The sequence below is a fragment of the Neofelis nebulosa genome, chromosome X, assembly GCF_028018385.1.
Source record: "Neofelis nebulosa isolate mNeoNeb1 chromosome X, mNeoNeb1.pri, whole genome shotgun sequence".
NCBI lineage: Eukaryota > Metazoa > Chordata > Mammalia > Carnivora > Felidae > Neofelis > Neofelis nebulosa.
In genome coordinates, this window is record NC_080800.1 from 121,617,040 (window position 1) to 121,629,608 (window position 12,569).

Genomic DNA, 12,569 nt, shown 5'->3' on the forward strand with positions numbered 1-12,569 from the left:
CAAACTCCTGTAGGCTGTCTTCATCGGGTTTCTGTGGTTTAGCAGACCTTACCAGGCCATGCTGATCAGCAGCCAGCTATCCATGGCAAGAATTGACCACCTCGTGGGATCTAAAATTTAAAGGGGGAAAAGTGAGTTGTGAATTGCTAATGTGCTGACTGCCCCATTTTGCTTGGGAATTAGAGGGCATTTAGGACCAGTTCCTGTGGTCCTTAGAATGTGGTTAAAATTCCTTTGCAAGTAGAAGTATGGTGATGATGTTAATAACACTTACGTATACTAACATTTAATTTAAGCATCAAAAGAAATTGCTGTTGTGGCCTTGCATTTAGCACTCTTAGAGGTTGAAATTACTGGAAGAAAGACTTGTTTGGAAAATTGTAATGTTGATCTGTTGTGTTTAGAGGAGTATTCCAAGTAGAACTACGAGGCTGCTGTGCTGCATGCAGACTTTGTTGAAATGTCTCTACGTTGCCATTAGGCCCTACTCAGCAAAATACTGACTATTTTAAAAGCATTTGCTTCTTTACACTGGAAAAACAGAGGTTCACATTTGGCCAAGAGTTGATGGCAGTGTGGTGGTCATTGTTTCCATTAAACCAGAAAGCGTGTAAAATAATTATGTGTTTGCTTATTTGCAGCTGGCAGCCAGAGAGGCAGATTCCATTCCATGATGTGAGATTCCCACCACCCGTAGGTTATAATAAAGATATAAATGAAAGTGACGAAGTTGAGGTAAGTTTCCCCTGCCTTTGAGGAGTGGGAGCATTTAATTTGCCGGAGCCTTTTGCACCCCTTCTCTTTAACACTGTTTAAAACTACCTTGAAAATTACAGCTGCGATGGACATGTGCTTTTGACAGCCGAGTTGAAACACTATGTGATGCTTAACTGGCTGCTTGAGCAGCATTCGAGGCGCATCTTTAGAAGTCACCACTAATTTCCTTTGCCTGCTAGTACTTCTTTTGTCCCTTCCTTCAATCTCTGAATCTTTATTGAAATAATACATTGTTAGCTGACAACTTTGTCTCCATTTTAAGCAAAATGGATTAGGAAAATTAGTAGTACAAAGGAAAAAAAGTCATGCCTTGTAGTAGAGCAGCATTCTAGAATTTCTTTAAGTAGCAGCGAATCCTCCCAGTGTATTATTAAAAGCCTATCTATGAGTTTTAGTATAAACACATATAGGGAAAAAATCTTTTCACTGAGCATGCTGTGAACCTTGTGTTCACGTGCCATTCATGTCTTTGACTAAAATGTGCTCTGGAGATATACCACGTTAACAAAAACATTGTGTTTATAATTTCTCTAGCCACTGAAAATGCTTTTGGGACTTACAGCACTTGGAGTCTGCTTTATGTTGTAGTTAGTCTGTGTTGTTTCCTTCCTCCCTCTCACACCATTTTAAGCTGCTTCTCTTTATTCTCTACCATGCCTTGTTAATACTTGCAACTTCGTGAATATTTGTGGTATGAAGGCAGCGGCTAAATAGACATTTATATACAGGTAAGGTGAAGTGTACTAGGTCCTTGAATTCTTATTTCCTGTGCCAGGTACAGGTGGTACACGAAAACTGAAGAGTCTCCTGCCTTTGAGGTTGCATTCTAGTCAGAGTAGCTAATAATTATGGCAGATTAAGTTCTAGAGAAAAAATTAAGAGGATGGAAGGTGATATGGGGCAGTAATTTTACAGAATATTCAGGGAAGGTCTCTGGATGTCTAGGCCCGTGTTCTTTTCTCCTTCTAAAGTGGAAATAGAATCAAGTACTATTTATTTGCCAAAAATGTACTCAGTATCTACCAGGTATAAGGAGCTGAGCTTGGTTTTGTGAGGTGTCCTAGTAGGAAACACTAACACCATCAGTACCTGAGGACCTTTAGCTGTCCACTTCCCCCAGGAGATTACAAGCTTCCTGAAGGCTAGGACATTTGGTCTCTCTGTATCAGAAGTGCTCTAATAAAGTTTAGAGGGACAAAGGAGACTTTTTTTTTTCCAACTGAGTCACATGACAGGTGGTGACCAATAAGATACTGTAGCCTCATTGTGTTGCCCAACACTGATACATACCTGACTATATTGTATAACCATTAACTTAGGTTGTAAAAGGGACACAAGACCACTGGGTCTTTTCGTGTGTGTGTATAAGGAATGCTTGAAATAGTGATGGATTAAGGGAACTTTTCTCCCCAACTTAGTCACATGGCTCGTGGGGACCAATGAGGTGCTGTTCTCAGGATGACCTCACTGCATTATATAACAATTAACTGAGGTTATTCCTCTGGCTAGAGCAGAACTGTGAAGAAGTGATGGGGGCAAAAGAGAAAGGTAGGTTGAGTTAACTTGTCACTGCATTGTGTCACTATTAAATTCAGTTGCAAAAGGGAGACGAGTTGGAGCCTTGAGTTACTCATTAGCCTTAGGCTCTATACCTCTCCTCACCTGTCCTCTCCTTCCTATCCCCCTCGTCCTCCCTGTTTGTTCCTTCTGCCTCTGAGTATTTGTCTTTCTCTCTTTTCATGTATACTGTGCTGTCTCTTTTCCTGTTAACCTTGATTTGCTAGTGTCATCACCAAAGCTTTCATGCTGCACATTGTAAGTGAACTTTGAGATCACTAGAGAGATGGGTTAGAAGAGCTATCCGGTATGTGAGAGCAGGAAAATGGTATCCAGAGGATTGCCAGCATAGAGTTGTCCAATTTTTGGAGTTCAGGGAGAGGGAGGGGACAGGAGACCAGAGAGTGACCCAGGTTCTGTTTGCTTCGGCCTCAGGAGACATGACTGCCAGGGTGGTATCCTTAGCGGGCTGAGTGGTCAGAGGCCTCACTCATTTAGTGACCATGCAGCCGGCAGCAGTCCAGGGCCAATAACTTCCAATCACTTAGGTACTTATTAGAGTAAAACAAAAACAAGTTTGTACATTTTTAGATACGTTTTTGTAGCTCACAAAGTACCCAAGGAAAGCATGCCCAGGTTTATGAACAGCCAGCTTTTCTTGAGTATTCATATGCAGAGAACTGATGATTACTGCCATAGAACAAAGAAAATAGGAAGGCGCTTTGTACAGGGCTTTCCCCAGTTAATCAAGTAGTTTCTGATTATGTATCTATGTCTAGATGTAAGGTTGCAGTCTACTTTGAGGCATAAAACATGCGGGTTTGAAAGACACCTGGCTCATTTTAATAATTTTTTTCATTGTCTGATAATCTGTAGATTTCTGAATGTTAATTATGAAATAATCTATGTTGTAATTTTTGTGTAGGTTTATTCCAGAGCAAATGAAAAAGAGCCTTGCTGTTGGTGGTTAGCTAAAGTGAGGATGATAAAGGGTGAGGTAGGAAAATGCATATTTAAAATTTTTTATACTATTTTCCTTTTCTCAACTCATGTATTCTATTTCAGTGTGGATTTCTATTTTAAAGTGATATGTAACTTGTCATTTCATTAAAATGTTTTCTCCACATGTTCAGTATGTTTCATGTGTGTTAGTTGATCAAATACAATTTTTTCCCTCTAGAGAGCTTAAAGATAACTGAATTAGGTATAGCCTATTGTTCTTACTTCAAACATTATGACCAAGCATGACTTTATCTATTTCTCTCAGTTTTATGTAATAGAATATGCAGCATGTGATGCTACATACAATGAAATTGTCACAATCGAACGTCTACGATCAGTTAATCCCAACAAACCTGCCACAAAAGATACTTTTCATAAAATCAAACTGGACGTGCCAGAAGACTTACGACAAATGTAAGTTGGTATGCAAGAAATGCTGAGGACTTACAGGTGATATGCAATTAATTTAAAAGAATATAAAGTTTAAAATAATAGAATTCAAGTTTTAAATTCAGTGAACTTGGGGAAAAAATGGCTTGCATTTGTGTGTAAATTTTTGTGCTTTCCGATTCATATACATTTCCTTCTCGCCTGTAAGTTAGTCAGCAGTTTTTCTTACAGAAAAGAAGCAGCCAAACAAAATTGGGTACCCTGCAGCTATCCTCAAAAGTTTTCAACAGTTAACTCAAGAAAATTACTGACTAATCCTACATAACTGAAATAAGAAAGCTTGGCAGAGGAGAGTAACTCCCCTAAATAATGTCACCTTTGGTAATCTAAGACCACAATTAATCTCTTAAGAGCATAACTGGTGTTTTCCTTTCTCTAATCTCAAATGCTTGATTCGGCTGAGTATTACAGAGATGTACAGCAAAGGAACCTTTCTCTTTAATCTCAATTATTGGAGTGGACTAAGTATTTCAGAGATGTACGACAAAGGGACTAAACTTTTAAATGGATACAGCATATTTTGCATGCATTATGTTTCCCATGATTTCACAGTTGTACTAGGTGCAAATCTCTGCTCGTATTTATGCTAGTAGTTGCTAATCCTACATCTTAGCTTCACAGTGGATATTCTTTTTATTTCTAGGTGTGCCAAAGAATCGGCACATAAGGACTTTAAAAAGGCAGTTGGTGCCTTTTCTGTAACTTACGATCCAGAGAATTATCAGCTTGTCATTTTGGTGAGTGTTTTTGACTTGGCTATTTTGGTATATTTCATTTGGAGTATTTGCTTTGATAATAATGGTATTGATTTATATCCGTTAGTCTATCAATGAAGTCACCTCAAAACGAGCACACATGCTAATTGACATGCACTTTCGGAGTCTGCGCACTAAGCTGTCTCTGATACTGAGGAATGAGGAAGCCAGTAAGCAGCTAGAGGTATGTGGCTTTCCCTAGCGCTGCTTGTAAGGCTATCTAGAAATGATAACTGTGGAGTCATAAAACTTGAATATGGGCAGGTTGTCCTTTATTTACTGTTTCTTAGCAATTCCCTATATTTTATATTTGGAAAAATTAAATTCTACAAAGCCTAATCATACTAAAGTTTTTCATGCCTGAGGCTTCAGAGTTAAGTAGCAGTTGATGTATATTAAGGAACTTCTGGTCAACTCACTTTGTCTAGAAGTTCATCAAAGCTGCTAATAAAATGAGGCAATGCTTCTTCCATATAACATGTTATCATATAAGTACTAGAGAATATTTAAATATCTAATCATATTCCTTTCATTATGTATGTTTATCTCTGTTTAAAAGGGTATAGAACTTCTTCATTCTAATTGGTTGTCACTCTTTAAAACTCCTGTCTTCAGATTCCTGCCAGAGGCTATTTCCCTAACTTACTATTGCGTCTCTTCAGGTGCATTTTATCTACTTTTATTAATCCTCCAGTAATTTCCATCACCATACATTTATTTTCATTGATAACTATCTAGTATTTCCATTCATTACCATAGAAACTAAATGGATTTTAATGTCCCAATTCGAGGTATTGTCAGATTCCAGAGTTCCTCATCATTATTCATTTCATTAGAGGGAAAACACCATGCAGTTAAAACAATAAAGAAAAAGAGTTCCAAATTGCATTTTAAGAGAGAAGGTAGTTAAGGCTGTATTCTTGTAAATAGCCTGTGAAACTTGCCACCTTCCCACTTGATGTGTGATTGCTGAACTCTTACAGGAGAGGAGACGTTCCTGTCTCCTCTTGCTACTTTGTTGTTCTTATGGCCATGGAGGTCTGTTTAATTGGTTTTTACTCTCATTCTTTATTAATGTCCCTGTGTTCACCCATTTGTGGTTTCTTTAGCAATTCTCTCATAACTTTTAGGCAAGAAAAGCCTCCTTATTTTCATTGTGAGTATTATGGAAAACATACTCCTGCCTCTTCTTAAACATCTAATTCTTCTTAAATGATCTGTTACGATACCTTTGGCTTACCATTTATCAGAAAATTATCAGTGAAAAGAATGAACCAGGTGAATGAACCAGGACTCAGAAACAAGACTTCTTGAAAAGCCCTAGGAATATTTGATACATTTTGTTACTTTTAATCTACAAAATGGATATTATACTTTTAAAATTGTTTACAGTAGTTACACTCATACATTCAACTTAGCAGGTACGTTGAATCCTGAGAAATTCGTGTGCATGCCTATCTTTCCTCACTACTAATATTAAAGAGATCCACATATTCAGATACGAAATTTCCATTTTTCAACATGAGCCACTAATATGTTTGGTTTTCATTAATGGCATGCTAGAAATAAACATTAAATTTTGATAATGCTGTTTAAAGAGAGCAATTATCCACAAGTTTGGGGTCTCCGTGTAAGTTCAGTCATGACTGAAGATTTGAAAGAATTCATCATACTTGTGGATCCAGATCACAAGGTCTTACAGACTCTGATCTCTTTTTAGGTTGCACGTGCATATTGCAAGATAAGTTGTAAATCTTTGACATTCTACAATCATTTGATACAATTTTTTATGATTCTTTTCCTCAGGTTGGGGAGGTGGGGGTAGGAGAGTATTGTTTTAATGTCATCACTTCATCAGAGGGATATCTAGACCACAGTATTTAATGATAAGTTACAGAAATGGCGCAGTTGCCAGGGAAAAAAAGAACAAAAAAATATGTATATGTACTGATATCCTTCAATAAAAATGAAGTGAATACAATTTTCTGAAAAGATGTTAAAACATCTTTTTTTACTTAAATAACATTGAGTCTGTCAGATCCAGTGAGCTGGTTTTTATTTGGGAACATTTGATCTGCTTCTTAAGTATAACATGGTTGATGTCATTGGTTAACTAAGGCAGCCCTGCAAAAGGTTTTCAAAAGTTACCTTGGAAACTTGTCAACAAGCCCTTTGCTATTAACAAAAATCTCTCAGATGGCATTGACCTTCAGTAACCCAAAAAGTATTTATGCTGTTGCGGGGAGGGCGGGGTGGTTCTCAAACCTTGAAAGTTTACAACTGAAAGTAATTTATAGGCCCCTGATACGTAGAGTCAAGATAATTTACATGGCTGACCTAAATACAGTTGTCTTAATAGTTGATAAAGCATATTAATCAAATGTGCATTTCTCTTCAGAGTTCAAGGCAACTTGCCTCGAGGTTTCATGAGCAGTTTATCGTACGAGAAGATTTGATGGGTCTGGCTATTGGTACTCATGGTGCTAATATTCAGCAAGCTAGAAAGGTACCCGGGGTCACTGCTATCGATTTAGATGAAGATACCTGCACATTTCACATTTATGGAGAGGTAAAATTTTACTAAGTAGTTTTTTTCTAAAATAAACAATATTTCATGTGGCTCATCTTTTGTCTTAAATCTGTTCCCCTTTGCTGTTAGGATCAGGATGCAGTGAAAAAGGCTAGAAGCTTTCTGGAATTTGCTGAAGATGTAATACAGGTTCCAAGGAACTTAGTTGGTGAGTCAGAAATTACGTTGACATACGCTACAAAAGCAACAGTTAAACAATTTAGTTATACCGATAGAATTCCATGTTCACCCACTTGGAGAGTCATTTAATTGAAGCTTTATCTTTGAAGTATGATCTGTTGTTACAGTGTACAGAAAACATTTGATAAATACGCTCAAAACTGAGAAGGTGTACAAAAGATACTGCTTTGCTAATTCAAACTACTAGTGCCTGGAAGGATAAATTTTGCATAGCCTCTTCGGTGTATATCTTCTATATCTTAAAATTAAATATATTTCCTTAAAACAAATGATATTTGAGGACTTTACAATTTGGAGGAGATTGGTATTTGATCTCTGATGGGCTATGAAATGATGGCATTCTTAATTATCTCTGGGTTGAAGATCTGAATGTAGGTTACTTAAATCTAGTAAGTTGCAAAGCTAAAAGTAACTCCGAAGGTCTCCGGGGCTTTTTGCAACATTAACAGTAATTCTCCATTTTGGGTTTGAGTGCTATTGTTTGATTACTATCACCATCACAAGTACCAGCAAATACCAGAAACTCTTCACCAGTGCTCTCAAATGCTGCAAATGTCTTTAGCAGAACATAATCAAAATAAGGTGCAGTTTTTATCAAGAGCACTACCTACGTTTTTAATTTATACGTAAAATTGGGACATACTGCCTATACATTTTTTATTTTCTGAACTTGATATCACAACCGATTATAAAAAGCAATGCCAGGTCTTTGGAAAGTTTAAAAAAGTAGAAAATAAGGATTTCCTATGCATTTTGTTCTCATAGTTTCAGTCCTGCTTAGCCTGCTTTTATTTTTTGTCAGCATAGAATTATAAACATCTTCCTATGCCATTAAAAACACTGGGAATAATATTCTTCTCCTGAAGAAAATTTGTTAAAGGGTAAAGACTGGTAAAATTAATGCAGAATTATTAATTCAACTGTGTTGGACAGACAGCTAAAGAATGTGATGTTATCGAGATAACTTGGACACCAGTTTTATGGATAGCACTGTCCTGATTTCCTAAGAATAAGTAGGGTTTTTAATGATACTTCTTTTCCTTTTGTTTACAGTTTTTCAAGCAATTGCATACCTTTTGTAATTAGAAAAGTTCTCTTAAATTTAGGAATTCTTATAAAATATAGCCAATAGACTGCTTTTTCAATAATTACCAAACAAAAACTTAGGTGTCAGATTCATTGAAGTTCATTTGGGGAATGGCATGATGCCTGTAGGGGGAAAGTTCTCAGGTGTTGGATTTAGATTTCGGTCCCTCCTTCACTTTTTGGTACCTATTTAACCTTATAACTAATTCAGCCCCCTTGACTCTTATTTTCCTTACCTCTAAAAATGTCATAATAGTGTCCACCTCACAGGGTTGCTTTGATAACTAAACAGGAAGTTGTAGGAAGAAAGCTAGAGATAGATATACATTACCTTATAAGGTCTGCACGTAGTAGGGAACTCTGTAAATATTACCTCTCATTGAGAACAATTCCATCCAGTTCAGTAGAGCAGAATCGTAGTAAGCTGTCAGTTGGTATTTGGAAATAACTGTGTGATGCAGAATTGCATTATCTGCTATTAAAAGTAGGTTCTACCTGTGGTCTTACCTAAAGAGAAGAGGGTCCCAGAACTGACCTTTCAACAGAAAGAAAGCCTGCTGAAGTATGATCAGCCTGGGTTTTGTTTAGTTTCTAGTGAGTACAATAAGACAGTTCTGTTTTAGAGATTGTCTACTACAATACTGGGAATGTTGAGAGTTTTCAGAAAGCATTTTTGTAAAAGATTTGGCAAGGCAGATCTTTAGGGAGATGTCTAATTAGTACTGAATGAGTTTTCTTGGAGTCACACTGTATATGATTTATGATCTCTATTTTTCACAAACTCTAGTATGTACACGGATTGTCAATTCTTTTCTGAAAATTTGCTTGTTTTTCACCCCACTTTGACAGTGAATTCGTTTAATTATTTTGTTAGCTATAGTTAACACACAATACTCAGGATGGTTAAGATATTAATAGCAACATGTGACAAACTCATTTTTCTTTCCTAACTCGTTTAGATATTTATTAAAATCAGCATTCATTCACGAAAATCCAAATTTTCTAGATTAAAAATGAACTGTGGGATGACTCCATACAACTTCTCTCTCCCCGCCCGCCCCCCCCACCTCTTTCATTTGAAGAGAAGAGAAGCAGAAATAATTGATGAAAGGACCTACCTATGTCAGGAATCCTGATTTAGTGTCAGTTTTGTTCCCTGACCACTGACCAATCAAAAGAGGTTATGAGGGTGAGTGAGGCTGCAAGATACGGCTAGAGGGCCAAGGTTATGCTGATCAGATGAACCACAAGATCCTACTGTGAGGCCTTTTCCCTAGGTTCTGATATCTAGGATTAACTCCAAGCAAATTTGGGCTTCCAGTTTTTCCCCTATTCCTGCCTTTGCTAAGGTGGTAGAGCAAGCACGTGATGGACCTGGCCAGTGTAGGGGTGCCTTAGGTGCCTTGGGAGGGCCGGCTCTTAGAATCCCAGGTAATTCACATGTCAAATTCGAAAACCAGTACTTCTTTTATTTGTAGTGTCTTGCTTTACACTAATGCATGCTGATGGCTATGAAAGCAGTCATTTCCCAGTTAAGGCTATGATTGATTCAGTTTTACAAAATGAGGGGAAGAGTGCCTGTTAATTACTGATATTTGACGTCTTTGGAGTTTTAACAGATGTTATTGAACAATAGTTAATCTCAAACTGGTTTAAGTTTTCTCGTTGTGATTTTGAGTTATCTTAAAGTGCGACTTCCTAATCTTTCATTCTGTGACTAATAAAAGATTAAGAAATCGTACCTCACCTTTTAATATACTGATAAAATCTATGAGCGATGCACAGAAGTAATATCATGTTAACACATTGGCCTCAAGAATGTGCACTTCTTTTAGGTGTTTGTATAGCTGCTTAAATCACTTTGAGACTTGGAGTATCTTTTATAAATGTGCCATACGAAACTCTAAAAATATTTACCATGGGCAGAAAAGCAGATTTAAATCAGGTACAGATAGAACTGAAATTGTTGAATGAATAAGCAAATGTATTTTCTAGTATGGGTCCTTTCCCTTAATTCCTTTCACAGAATTTTGCAGAGTGATACATGCCACTGTAGCAAGTTTCAAGTATACCCTTTTATGCAAAATAGGACCCTATCTTTGAACTTCCTTAAAGATGCAAAATTACCCCATCAGTTCATGAGATGTAAATACCTCTGACACTTTACCAAAACAGTTTAAACAGTGACAAGTTAACGAAACAAACCAGTTGAACTCTTTTTGAAAAGAGTTTCTGTTTTGGTTCGCTTTTGAAATCTTACACTTTTTTAAGTTTATTTATTTAGAGAGAGCCGACATGGGGCTTGGACCCACGAGCCGGGAGATCGTGACCTGAACCGAAATCCAGAGCTGGATGTTCAACTGACTGAGCCACCCAGGCGCCCTGAAATCTTACAGTTTTATATATAATGTGATAGTTTACAGTGGAGAGTGCTTACTGGTTTGAGATCGATTGTAAAACCAAACATGAATTATTCACTTCTTCACTTAGGCAAAGTAATAGGAAAAAATGGAAAACTGATTCAGGAAATTGTGGACAAGTCAGGAGTCGTGAGGGTGAGAATTGAGGCTGAAAATGAGAAAAGTGTTCCCCAAGAAGAGGTATGTTGTAGTGCATGTGTTTCTAGTCTGTCTGATAAAAGGTTTCTTTTTAAGTGCATTTACTTTGAGAGAGAGAGAGAGAATGAGCAGGGGAGGGGTAGAGAGAGAGTGAGAGTGAGAGAGAGAATCCCAAGCAGGCTTCTCACTGTCAGTACGGAGATCGACTCGGGGACTCAATCTCACAAACCACAAGACTATGACCTGAGCCAAAAGCAGGATACTTAACCGACTGAGCCACCTAGGAGCGCTGTCTGATAAAAGTTTCTTAATGTTTTATTCAACATGTAAATTTGAGGCCTCTGTAATATGCACATACTGGGAATGTAAGAATTCTGACAATTAACCATGCCAGTCATTGTCATAGTTGGAGAGTGACTTGGGACTAGTTACTTGAATCCCTTGAAATCTTCTTAATCTTTAAAATGGATGGTCATAAAATATGAAAAAAAAAAAGAATATGAGGCACTTTTCAAATATTACTTAATGTTGCTGACAGAGACCAAGCTGGGACACTGGTTAGGTTTTCTGGCTTTCATCCTTTGGCTTTTTGAGTTTGTGTGTATGTGTGTTTATTTTGTGTGCTTTAAATTTTTATCTGGGCGTAGCATCTCTTCCCAGTCTTTAAATGTTATAATCCTCACTTTTATCTTCATGAATATATGCTTTTTGGTAAAAGTACTTGTGTGGGTTGGGGGAGGCAAGGACATACTCTTCTGTACAACAATACTGTTTGAAATCCCCCCAGATTGCCATAATTTTCTCATATTGTCGAATCTTCTTTTGTGAAAGGTTCTTTTACCTGATGCTAAATCTTTTGGGCGTTTTACTGCATAATACTTGCATTCTGTAATTTTTTCTGCCAAAAGTGTTTATGATAATTTATATTTGTAAAACATGGTCATTGATACAAAAATGGAGCTAAATACAGTCTTTTAAATTGGTCATTTTTTCCTTTTGTGTTTTTTACCAAGGAAATTATGCCACCAAATTCCCTACCTTCCAGTAACTCAAGGGTTGGACCTACTCCCTCAGAAGAAAAAAAACATATAGATATAAAGGAAAACAGCTCTCATTTTTCTCAACCTAACAGTACAAAAGTCCAGAGGGTAAGAAATATTTATCACTTTGAATTATACTCAAAGTAATTTCTTTGACCCAGATGTCACAATTGGTGTTTTAGGTGTTTTCTCTGGTTAGGCTTATAAGGCTACATCTGGTTTTTTTTTGTTTTTTGTTTTTTGTTTTGTTTTTGAAATCCAAGTGCCAGCTTATATGAGAGATTACAAACCAAAGTGTTACCTACTTCTCAGTTTATTCACAGTGACAAATGTGATGCTATAAACATAAAATATGGGGTTACATTTAGTGATCACATTTTTCTTTTGAGGGTGGTCTTTCATTTTTTCATGCTGTATCTCTTGAGATTTTACAGGTTGTGGTAGCTCAAAATGTACCTTCTGTTAGATGCATTAGTTACTACTTAGAGGCATATTTTAGAAACTGGTTTTCAATATTTGAACTAACCTAACTGTTTAGAAATGGGTTTAGAAGTCCTACAGTGAAAGTCCTGCG

General features: G+C 36.9%; 1 protein-coding gene across 14 annotated transcripts in view; it reads left to right on the plus strand.

Annotated features, from left to right (window-relative positions):
• Positions 1-12,569, plus strand: part of FMR1 (fragile X messenger ribonucleoprotein 1) — a 46,681-nt gene that overhangs the window by 12,819 nt on the left and 21,293 nt on the right. For all 14 annotated transcript variants that reach the window (XM_058714541.1, XM_058714529.1, XM_058714538.1 and 11 more), the window contains exons 3-11: positions 642-735; positions 3,260-3,331; positions 3,602-3,750; positions 4,430-4,523; positions 4,609-4,725; positions 6,940-7,110; positions 7,201-7,279; positions 10,888-10,997; positions 11,969-12,103. In XM_058714541.1, coding sequence (XP_058570524.1) covers positions 642-735; positions 3,260-3,331; positions 3,602-3,750; positions 4,430-4,523; positions 4,609-4,725; positions 6,940-7,110; positions 7,201-7,279; positions 10,888-10,997; positions 11,969-12,103 — 1,021 coding nt within the window. The remainder of the gene's footprint in view (positions 1-641; positions 736-3,259; positions 3,332-3,601; positions 3,751-4,429; positions 4,524-4,608; positions 4,726-6,939; positions 7,111-7,200; positions 7,280-10,887; positions 10,998-11,968; positions 12,104-12,569) is intronic.